The sequence below is a fragment of the Bos mutus genome, chromosome 2, assembly GCF_027580195.1.
Source record: "Bos mutus isolate GX-2022 chromosome 2, NWIPB_WYAK_1.1, whole genome shotgun sequence".
In the NCBI taxonomy this organism is placed as follows: domain Eukaryota; kingdom Metazoa; phylum Chordata; class Mammalia; order Artiodactyla; family Bovidae; genus Bos; species Bos mutus.
Window position 1 is genome coordinate 73,140,268 of NC_091618.1, and position 12,325 is coordinate 73,152,592.

The 12,325-nt window shown below is 43.5% G+C and overlaps 1 protein-coding gene across 1 annotated transcript in view; it reads right to left on the bottom strand.

Annotated features, from left to right (window-relative positions):
* Nucleotides 1–12,325, bottom strand: part of TMEM163 (transmembrane protein 163) — a 273,683-nt gene that overhangs the window by 93,711 nt on the left and 167,647 nt on the right. Inside the window, exons 3-4 of the mRNA XM_070389609.1 lie at nucleotides 5,143–5,186; nucleotides 3,655–3,746 (exon numbers count right to left, since the gene is read on the bottom strand). Of these exons, the coding sequence (XP_070245710.1) occupies nucleotides 3,655–3,746; nucleotides 5,143–5,186 (136 nt within the window). The remainder of the gene's footprint in view (nucleotides 1–3,654; nucleotides 3,747–5,142; nucleotides 5,187–12,325) is intronic.

Consider the following 12,325-nt stretch of genomic DNA (forward strand, 5'->3'; position numbering starts at 1 on the left):
CGAGATCTGCCCACAACACTGCGAATACACCTAACACCACTGAACTGTAAACTTAAAATATTTAAGATGGTAAATACGATATGTTTTTCCCCACAATAAAAAAGTGTGACACAAAGCAAAGCTTATTGGCACTCTGCTCTGTGGCGGGGCTGAAGGCACACTCTCTCCCTCTGAGTATCAAACACCCACCACATCCACAGTCAGTGCCCACAGTCATCAGGCAGAAGGCTGAGCAGGGTTTCTATCACTTTGCATTGGCAATTCCAAGTTCAAGACGCACTCTGAAGCTTAGAAACAAAAGAGGGAAAGTTAGAAGAGTTAACTAAGGACTGGTTGGATATTTCCTCATTTTCTCAAAACTTATTCTCCAGCAACTAACTGAAAGCCAGTAGTTTTTCTAGCTTTGCCCCTTATAATTATTCATGCTCATTAATATGCAAACACCAGTTTCTCAGCTGGCAGTGATTTCATGAATTTTTAATTTACATGGCATGAGCCAGGGATTAAAAATCTAAACTAAACCAACAATACAGAGGATTCTGAGTGTTGTTTTAATTTCTAGATTAAGAATCTCCAAATGAATCCATGGGCATCATCACATGGAACAATCATCTGGGAATTATCAAAGCAAACTGGTGAGTTTCTGCCTTATGGGTATTATTAAAGATACATTTTTAAGGGTATATATTTGGGGATCGTTAAAAACAGTGAAACCAATGACATTTCTTATCATCAATCAATGTTGGATAACATGCTGGCCACCTGGTTTCACTGAGATCCCAACACTATAGAAAAGCCACAATAATTTGTGGCTTTGTGACTAATATGTAAGAGACTCACTTTAGCATAAAGGAAATCAGATTTAAAAAGCAAATTAGAAAAGAGAAATTGAGAAGCAGTGAGCACAATTCTTTCTAGAATTGCAAATCAAATTCTGGATTATCAATGCTAAAATAAGCAAGGCAGAGGGAAGAGCTTTCTTTTCAGAGGGCAAGGCCCAACAGAAATTTAATACATGTCCCATATGTCATTTTAAATTTCTAAAAGCCACATTAAGAATGTAAACAGAAGTAAAATTGTAATAGTTTATTTAACCCAATATATCCCAAATATTCTTATATCAACAAGTAATCCATATTGTTTTCTAAATATTAATAAAATGTTTATATTCTTTTTTCTTACATCTTCAGGATTTGGTGTATATTTTATTAACCTCTGTTAATAGTGTATTGGTGTGTGTATTAACCTCTCAGTTAGGAGCAGCCACATATAAATGCTAAAAGAGCCTCAGTGGCTGCCATGTTGGTAACAGAACTATGGATCCAAAGAATGTGTTCATCTGACAGGATAGGGAACTAGCTCTTGAAAGTCAAGCATATCTCTATACTGCACTCTCTAGACTGTTCTTACTGTATTCCTCAAAGACCAATCAGCAACAGCCTGGGTAGATGTATTCAGGGTTCCTTTGGCTAGACAGGTGGTAATTCAACTTTGATCACTATGGAACCATCATTATCTTTTGCAAAATCAGTTTACTACTATTGCTTCTTGATTTTTCCAACCAGTAAATGGACTCACTTTTTCAAAAATTAACTTTATCCTAAATAACATCATCTATGATGTCACAGATTTGATATTTTAATTATATTTCTTAAAAGGGCTAATTTAACACTCAAAAGGAGCTTTAGTGCTCTGTCTCAAGCCAAAACTAAACTAAAATTGGCTCTCATTTGTGAGTCCGTTTTGGCATCATCTTTCAAAAGCCTTCCATTTGGCACAAGCAACCTCAGATATATTACTATTTCCTGAGTCCCCTGACACTCAACATTTATATGGCTGAGTGTGACACAGGTTCTCCATCAAGAGTACCTCTTGTCTAGGCACCACCACAAACAACAGGGCATTTCCTCATTTGTATTCAGATGTCCAAAAGCTATAGAAGTGGAGTAAAGCTCTTGCTCTAATGACAAGCCACGGTGACGCAGTCTCAGGGGAACGCCCTTAATAATTAATAATGATGGCAGCTAAAGTTTACTGAACTACATGCCAGACACTGTCATAAGTTTATATATATAATATGATATCATGTCATATATCATGATGATTAGTATCTCACTCACATAATTGTCAAATACCCCCTTTTTTCCAGATAAGGAAACAAAGCATAGAGCAGTTAAGATAGCTTCCCACGGTCACAAAGCTGACAAGTTGTAGAGCTGAGATTCAAAGTCAACAAATCTGACTTTGGAACCTGGGAATTACCAAGAATATAAAAAATGGAAATTGAAAAAGACACACGCTTTATGGTCACAAATACAAGTACTTCAAAGATAAATAATCACCCAAAAAACGTGGAGACTGAGGAAGCAATATTTTCTAATACACAGAAGGACAGAAGACCAGTAGAATAATTTGGAATGCTTTCAAAATGTCCTCTGTAAATCACAGTGGAGAACACATCTTACTTAAAAAGAATGGGGAAAAAAGCATGAAAATTCAAAGGAACAAAAATTTCAGTAACATAAAGAGAAAGAAGATGGAAGGATGAATGAATTGTTAGATGGATTTGAAACAGGAGGGAAGGAGGTAGGGCATGACCTTTAAAAGAATGACATGGGCATATGTCATAGGATATGGGGGCATTGACATAGGACATGACAAAAAGTGGTTAGAACCAACTAGGTCTAAGGTGGTGGAAGGGTCAACGCCCAGTAGACCTGAAGCCTCATTATACACACGCTCATTGTAATACACTAGCAAGCTAAATGACGTACCCGCCAGTGTCATGGCAGTTCTGAGGCAAACCATAAAAGGCCAAAAAGTGGGTGATGGCCCTAGCCCTAGAAATCCTTGTCCCTTCTCCAAGCTAGTTGGAGTAATCCTCCTACTCATTAGTCTATGAAATTATCCAGCCCATAAAACTAACCACCCCAGGACTTCCCTGGTGGTCCAGTGGCTAAGACTGCATGCTCCCAATGCAGGGGACCCAGGTTTGATCCCTGGTCAGGGAACTAGATTCCACATGCCACAACTAAGATCTGGCACACCAAATAAACAAAAAAAATTTTTTTAAAGGAAACAATTAGCCACCTCATATTTCAGGGCCTTTCGCCTTCCGAGATGGCCCACATTTTCTTCTGTGGAGTGTGTTTCTCCCACGGCCACTCTAGCCTTTTGAGACAGACCACATTCTGTCTATGGAATGTGTATCTCTCTAAATAAATCCACTTCTTAGCTGTCACTTTGTGTCTCTTACTAAATTCTTTCTGTGCTGAGACATAAAGAATCTGAGCTTCACTAAGTCCTGAGACTGAGTATATGATTTCAATTAAGACAGTGGGTTCAAGTCCCAATCTGAGCTGTGCAGTTTCAGATTGATCAATGAATAGATGAATGGATGGACAGACAAATAAGCATACAAACATTCACTCCAGGCTCAAGAGCAGAGAACAGGGAAAATTATAAGGGGACATCCCATCTCTCTGAGCATCCCAGAAGGGGCCAATCATATATGTGATATCACACCAGCCACTCTCAAAGGCAATTTGGGAACCTCATTCTCATCACTGTACCAAAGCTGCAAGGTGAGCCATGCTGACAGCCTGATTATGTGGCAAGGGTTCTGCAAGTGAAAGAAGATAAAAATCCACTTACATGTACTCCCTATGGGCAGAGTGTACAGCAGCCGCGTTGCTATAACGCCATAGGACAATCGCCGATGACAGGACATCGAGGATGGCATCAAACTAGAAGGAGGAGACACAGTATTAGTGGTTTTCCAGAGTTAATAGGTTGCAACTGTGAAGACACATGGCAATTGTTCTGTGACTTGGAACATCTGAACCAGTGACCTCAGAGCAAAGAGGCTTCACATCATTACAATGCTGGCCACTCAGCATCCTCAAGGTGGAGATCCTGGGAATTCTAAGTCAGGGCACCAAACACGCCCATGTGATGCCAGGGTCATGGCTCCTCCTGGCCACTTGCTGCCGGGGGTATGGGGAGAGCCACACTCTATGTGCGCTGAGCTCTGCTCCAGGGACCCCTGACTACCAGCACGCTGGTGATGGGGGTGGGGTGGTGACACTTATGACACATGTGAAATTGATCTCCCCAGGGCAGGCAATATGATTTCAGCATTTTCCTGTCCATCCCAAGCAAAGAATTTGGGCCAAGGACTCTGTGTTTCTGGCTCTCAATAGGACTATTCTACCTGGGGTCCAGGGGTGAGGGTGGGGTCACCCAGGGTGCTCCACGAAGTCTGCCAACACTGTGAAATTGGATACAAAAACCAGTGCTTTTGTTCGAATGAACAAGTGAATGTGTAGGAAGAGAGTGAAGAAAGGAGGGGAAGGAGAGAGGAGTGTGAGTGACAGAGGTGGGCAGGGTAGGAGGGTGACGTATGTGTAATTTCTGGAGAGACAGTCCACACCTTTCAAAAGATTCTGAAAAGAATCTGCCAGCCTCAAAGCATTAAGTCCTCAAAACAACGGGAAAAGTGGCTTTGGGAACAGGGAACACACACCATCGGGTACAGGAAGCCCTGAAGCAGGAGAGCTGTTGAAATGAGCTTTCTTTGCATGAATCACCTCACCCCAACACACTTCTCGTCTGGAAAACTACAAGCACTAATGTTCTCTTGAAGATGTGGGGAGACTTTACCCAAGTTTTCAGTATCTGAGACCCATCTTCTGTAACCAGCTGCCATCAGGAAGCAGGTTCAGAAACCAGGGTACCCCTAGTCTGGCTGAAGACTGACATCCTATTGACGGCAGCCCCATCTTAACTCACATCACCTTTGCCCACACCAGCAAACGCTTCACTTCAGTGTGTGCCCATTTTCAAACCTACAACCTTAAGGGGCTGGGGAAAGGGCTAAACCCTAAAAAAAAAAAAAATCCTCTAAAGGATTTGCAGAAAACATGGTGGCCCTGATCTGTTGTTGAGAATTATACACTGTCATTGCACTTTACTTCTATCAAATTATAATTGTTTGTAGAAACAACTTCCATAAAAGGTATGTTTGTTATGCTCTCTCTCTCATCTGCTAATCACCCTCTTAAATCAGAGGCCCCAGCGTGAGATTTGTGGGCCCGGGAGAAACGTGCAAAACTTCATAAAAGTACATTTCAGGTTACTTACTGCAAACCCAAAAGCAGAGGCGCTGTACCTCATAACGGAGACAGCTAAAAAGAAAGAAAATATTATTCAGAATATTTTAAGATCTTGTGAATATTTTCTCTCATTTGTGAGAGTATTCATATATTTGATATGGCCTTTTAAACATCACTGGAAAAGTTCTATGAGAATGAAATTAAAAATTAACTGTACTTGTCATATCTGAGAATTAAAAAAAAAAAAAATTCAAGAGTGATATGAAGATTCCAGACTTCACTTGCAAGGACCTCCCTTCCCAGTGTACCCTGAAGCACCAAAGGGCCAGCTTCCGAATGAAAACACTCAAGCGATTGTCACTCAAATGACTGCTGAGACGCTGAGAATTTAACAACTGGGAATAGAGGGGTAGGAACCAGATTAAACTTTGAAAGTGAAACTGTAACCATCTGAACTGTTCTCATAATAAGGTATTTACTGATACACACACCATTGCTAGCACAGTTGGAAAAAAATCTCTTGCCCTCCAGAGCTGAAAATCCAGTGTGGACCTCAATAAAACTGTTTAGGAAAACAAGAATAAATTATCTTAAACAAGAGATGTCTACAAAAGTAGGTGCCACAATTATAATTAAGACATATTTCATCCATACTCAAAAACCAATCTACCTTTTGGGGGGCAAGTCAATTGGGTAGCACTTTTTTTCTGATTCTGTGATCTGTTCTGTGCCAAAACCACGTGCAGCTTCCAAGACAGTTCTCGACTTGACTTAATAAGGCAGGGTTCCAGGCAAAAGCCGTATTAAACAAGCACATGCCCACTCACTAATAAAGAATGAAACCCAACCCTGAGGGTCAGCAAGGCTGTGAAGTGGATTGTTCCAGGCACAGGTGTTACAAGCACTCACTCAAGGAGTAAGGAAGGCGTGGATACAGAGCATGGAAGTCAACATCCGCTTGGACTCCCACTCAACTCAGCACATGTCCCTTCTCTGAGAGCTGCTCTCTGCTTATCCACGTGGACCCCAGGCAGCCATATTGGGCTTAGTACTCCTGCCCTCAGCCACAGGGGTGGGTCATCCAACCCAGGGCAACCCAAACATGTTTCATTTTCTATGTATAAGGAAGTCCTCTGTGTAGCAGAAATAGAATCTAAGAATTTTATTGTTATAAAGGATGTAGCTGATAAATACACTAAGAACTCATTTCTCCCAACTCTGACCAAGTTCCTAGTAGACCTAATCTAGTATGTCAATATACCTATCTTCTTTGCCTAGCAACAATTTGATGGATTTTTGAATGCTGCTGTTGTCGTTCAGTCACAGTCGTGTCCAACTCTTCACAACCCCATGGACTGTAGCCCGCCAGGCTTCTCTGTCCATGGAATTTCCCAGGCAAGAATACTAGAGTAGGTTGCATTTCCTTTCCCAGGGGATCTTCCCAACCAAGGGACTGAATGAGTCTCCTGCATTGGCAGGCAGATTCTTTACCACTGAGCCACCAGGGAAGCCCCTTTGAATGTTATAAGCAACCAACTACTGACTTGATTTTTATAGATAATTGGGACACGTGATTGGCAAGTGTTCTAGTAAAGTTTCCAACTAAAAAATAAACGAATAGTTGAGACTGGGATTCTAGTTGGTCAATTTACCCTGTTGGAAATGAAACTTGGAAACATCAGAGCTAGGGTTGGCCATGGTTTGTTACACAGACTGAGGAGCAGAGAGACAGGCATGGAGTATAAACACAGGCTCCTCTGTCTGTGGAATTTTCTAGGCAAGAATGCTGGAGTGGGTTGCCATTCCTTTACCAGGGTAGATTAAATAGAGTGGGTATTTTACCTAATATGGGGTCAAGGAATTGGCAGGTTTACATCAGGAGGCTCATGGCAACAGTTGCTATGGAACCTGGTTAATTCAGAGATTTTTGTCCTGTGACCTTGCTATAGGTCTCCAAACCTGTGACATTGACATAGGGTTCCACAAGTTACAGATTTCAAAGTTGATGCCCACTTGATTTTATTAAGAAACACAAGGAACCTTGTCTCAGAGACTCTAGAATCCAACAGAGGAGACAGCCGCTGAAGGGTGGGATTTCCCTGACTCCATGGCAGTCAAGGCCCATGATATCATGTACTTTCAGAACTATAAAATTCTGCTTGTGTGGCTTAAGCCTGCCCAGTGGATGAATCACTGATAGGACAAGTGAAATCTTTATGTTGTTCTACACCCCCATGCATCAAGGAAAACGGGAGCAGGAGGGCTCCATGACCATGTAGAGTCCTTAAGAGAAGGAAGGCATTCCCATGTCCCATTTACTTCTAAATTGGTTCCATCTAATTTTCTAGATGAGAGCGGCTGAAGATTGTGTGGGGAACTGAGGGTGCACTGAAGGGCCCTCCACTTGGCTACAGCTCTGGCAGCTGTCCTGTGGGAGCAATCCCCAAGCTTTTGAGATGACAGAACAGCAAATAATCATTAGCACAGGACCCAGTGGAAGAGATCAGTCAGCTTTTTAGGAGTTTTTGAAGAGTAAATGACTTTTGGTTGGGGCAGGAGTGTGGGGAGCCATAACTGGACAAGACATATCTAGTTCTGGGATAAGAAGGGCCTTAAAGGTGGGACTAGTTTAGACAGCCCCTGCTCCCACAGAAAGAGAGCCAACTGTGGGGTTTTCATCTTGGCATTTTCAGTCTCCCTCACACTCAGAACGAGTTCCATTTGAAGAAGTCCTGGGCCAGAATGACCCACCAAGGCAGAGATTACAGGGCAGGTGGCCCTGCAGCCCACATGTACGTGGCTGAAGGGAGCTGGGAAGCCAGCAAAGATCCATCAAAAGTCCAGCGGTGCCTTTCATGCAGGTGCTAGACTCAATGCTGGACAACAAAGAGGAAAAGGCCCTTTTGACCTCAGGCCATTACGATGCAAGCTGGCAAGATCCAACCCCATTGCAAGGGCAATGCTCTCCTAGGAAGGCTGTCCGTGGTTGACGCAGAGGTCCGGCTGAAGGTAATGAAGTCTCTGTGGCTCTCAGCACGTGGTGCGAGGCTGTTTAATACTGAAGCTGCTCCTGAATAGAGCACCTGAAACTAAGCAGGGCCCTGCATGCAAAAGCCTTTCTGCGTCACTCGTTTTCTTGTTTGCAGGAAACAGGCTTCATTCAGCCTCCAAGGCCTTCCCTGAGTTCCAAACAGCAGATTCTAATAAAGGAAGGGAAGGGATGTAGAGACAAGGGAGGAGCAGCCAACAAACAATAGTGCAGACTTACAACAGGATCCTGGTTCCCTCTCGAGGGATATATACATAGCAGTATCTTAGCGACTCCATGGACTGTAGCCCTTCAGGCTCCTCTGTTCACGGGATTTCCCAGGCAAGAATTCTGGAGCGGGTTGCCATTTCCTATTCCAGGGATCTGTTAGCAGTTTTGTATATACTGAAACTCCCATAGGTGGGAGAAGTTAACTGTATGCTGTCCACAAGCACTCACAGCCCAGACCAGTAGGACCAGAAGGTTGATGATGCTCCCTATTACCTCACCACCAACCAATCACAGAATGTCTATGAGCTGATCACACCTTCCTCTTTGAACCACTGCAATAAAACTCCTCACTACCCACTCCAGGTTGGAATAGACAGTTTTGAGGGCATTAGCTGGCTGTATCCCCCTTCACCTGGCAAAGCAACAAAGCTATTCTTTTCTACTTCACCCCAAACCTCTCTCCACATTTCAATTTGATACAAAAATGTATAGACGATGAATCTTGGCTACACATTCCAACTGTTACCAGCCTCCAAATTCATCTGGATACTACTAGTACCAGTGGGAAAATTGGGGAAATTTTCAGCAATGTTTCTGCTCCTCACATTCAGAGACTGTCTCTAACATTCATCACTGAACCATGCACTCAGGGAGGCAGTACTACCTACAGGCCACCGAGTCTCATTCCCCTAGGAGCTGAGACCTACACTACTCCCCATCTCTCACTCCCCCATGATGAGAGTGAAAGCAGGCTGCCATCTGATTAGGCTGACCTTGCTGCTGCTACTGCTGCTAAGTTGCTTCAGTCGTGTCCGACTCTGTGCGACCCCACAGACGGCAGCCCACCAGGGTCCCCCGTCCCTGGGATTCTCCAGGCAAGAACACTGGAGTGGGCTGCCATTTCCTTCTCCAATGCATGAAAGTGAAAAGTGAAAGTGAAGTCGCTTCAGTTGTGTCCGACCCTTAGCGACCCCATGGACTGCAGCCTACCAGGCTCCTGCGTCCATGGGATTTTCCAGGCAAGAGTACTGGAGTGGGTTGCCATTTCCTTCTCCACACCCAGAAATGCATAGCAACGGGGCTCCTCTGACTTTCCCTGCTATCTTGTTTATATATATATATATGAAGACTCAAGAGTCCTTAGGATGTTCCTAAGTCAAATGAAGATCTATAGCTTGGGGCCTGCCTAGCAGCCATTCCCCATTTGGGCAGAAGGGCCCTGAGTCTCCTCTGGGAAACAGGAGGTCACCTACCCTCAGACTCTGGGGTTTGGGTGGGATGTCATCATGACCCCCACTCTAGCCTATCCCTGTCCCATGGCCAAAGTTAATGATTCAGAGATGGCACAATTCAATTTGAGCCAGTGAGAATCTGTCCTGAGATTCTGCTGAAAATCCTGGAAGAGGATGTCTCTCTATCTAAGAGGGGACACAGAGCTGGAAGCACAAGAACAACAGCTGCCAGTAGCAATTTTGCCCTCAACGATGAAGGCCAACTTAGAATGAGGCCAACACAGAGGAATGCGGATATGAAGATAATGAACCAAAGCCAGGTGACATGGACTGAACATCTGGAATCAGCCCCGCCTGTTTTTCAAATACATAAACCAATAATTTCCTTTAATTTACCTCTGCCAGTCTGAGTTGAGTTTGTATCACTGGATATAATACATCTTGACCCAAATCATCCCTTTTCCAAAAATCTCTTTTAATGCCTAAGAAATGGACAAACACCTTCTACCAAAAGGTTCATAGCACATTTGCATGATTTATACTAACAAAACACTGGACACAATTTAAATATCCAGCAGTAGGGTAGTGATTAAAGAATGATCCATTTAAAGAATAAGCTATATATATAGCTGTTCAAAAATGTTTAGCAAGTGTACTGCTGGCTAATGCTTATTTTAGCATACTAGAAAAAATAATAATATTGATAATAAATAGCTGATATATTGAGTGCCATCAGTACTGGTGTCATGGGAAAGGAATGGGTCCAGGTCAGGAGCAGTTCTGGCTGAAAAGTGAAAGTGTTAGTCGCTCAGTCATGGCCAACTCTTTGCAACCCCATGGACTGTAGCCCACCAGGCTCCTCTGTCCATGGAATTCTCCAGGCAAGAATACTAGAGTGGGTTGCCATTCCCTTCTCCAGGGGATGTCCCCGACCCAGGAATCGAATCCGGGTCTCCTGCATTGTAGGTAGATTCTTTACCGTCCAAGCCACTAAGGAAGCCCCCTGGCTGGTATAGGTGCAAACCGAATGGAGAGGTCAGAAGGGGCTTCACCGAGAAGGTGAGATTTGAACAAAGATCTGGAGGAGGTGAGGGAGTGAGTCACACAGTCACCTAGACGAAGAAAAGTCCAGATAATGGGAAAAGTCAGTGCAAAGGCCCTGAGGTGGAGTACCTGCAATGTACGAGGCCATTTGGTCTGAGACAAAAGGGAGTAAGAGGGGAGCTACGTGAGATAATAGATCTCCTTATTGTTTGGGAATAGGTAGAAAAGGTAAGCAACAAAATGATGTATGTGATACTGGACATTTATGCTCTAAAATAGAACTGAAAACAACTTTTATTTAAAAAATCCATCAAATGATAACAGCAGTTAATCTTTGGTGGGTTGGAATATTTGAGTAGATTTCTTTCTGCTTCTTTGTACTGCCTATATTTTCCACAACCAGCCTATACATCCATTCAAACTAGAAAAAGAAATACATTTTATTTGAGGGAAAAGTTACCCAACTTGTAACAATGCAGCAGAAATCATATTTATGATGCACACCAGGGAGCAGGCGGCATTGTGAGCTCATGAGCACACATGAGCTTCCAGTTAAGAGGAACACAAGCTACCATACATGTCTTCATTATGCCTCTGTTTCTGAAACCCATTTCCCAAGGCCAAATCACCTACATGAAAAGCCTGGAAATGCCTCCAAAGAGTTCTCAGAAGCACAGTAGGGGCAGACAGGCCAGGGACACAAGCAAAATGTCACTTCCCCCCTAAGGGACCTCCAGCCTCCCTAGTTTTTGTGTGTCTTACACTCTTCCTTCATTGACATGTCACGGGGGTGATAAGAGCTACACCCCCAGAAGCACACATGCAACAGAAGTCCTAAATAAATATTTATACAGGTCTAGTTAAAGACCAGACCTTCTTTAAATAAATTCCACTCCGGCCAGAAATCACTTCAGCTGGAAACTCCAATTCAAACAGAAGGACAGCTGGAAAATGGATCAGACCCAGGCAACCCATTGTCAGGGCCAAACCACATGCAAATCACGCAGCTGAGTAAGCAGCAGGAGCAGTGGGCTCCCAGAGAGGCTTCGGGAGGAGCAAAGTGCCTTGGAAATGCACAGGGCGGTGAGAGAGGCAGCGAGGCAACTGAGGGTCAAGGCCTGGAGCCCCTCAAGGATGAAACAAAGAAGGCCATTTCAACTACAGGCAAAATTTAACCAACAATGAGGACCCATCTGTCATTCTCACCAAAGCCAGGCAATAATTGTCTTGAGTCTTAGCACTCTTTTAGTAATACCCCAGGCCCCATAACACCTCTGAGTTGCTAAATTATGTACCCAGTAAAGCTCCATTAATAAATCAATCCCACTTTAATTAGACCACCTCTGTCACTCAGATGCCTAGCAACCACCTCACCCACAGCCATGGAACTAACTCAACTTGTGAACCATCTTTCCATCATCCAATTTCATCATACTGGCTGCAATCTAGGCAGCAGGAGGAGACAAAATTGACTGATGTTCTGACTCACTTCAACAGAACCTCCGACAGCTTTCAGACGCTCCCTCCCACTCAAACAAGAATGTAACGTACTACCACAAATGAGTGACAGGATATTGAATTCAGTCATCACTGAAGGGACAGAGGGAACGCAGTTAGAAAAACAAATCAACAAGGCTGTTGAACCTGTTCAGCTACTCATCTTCAGTGGCAGCACA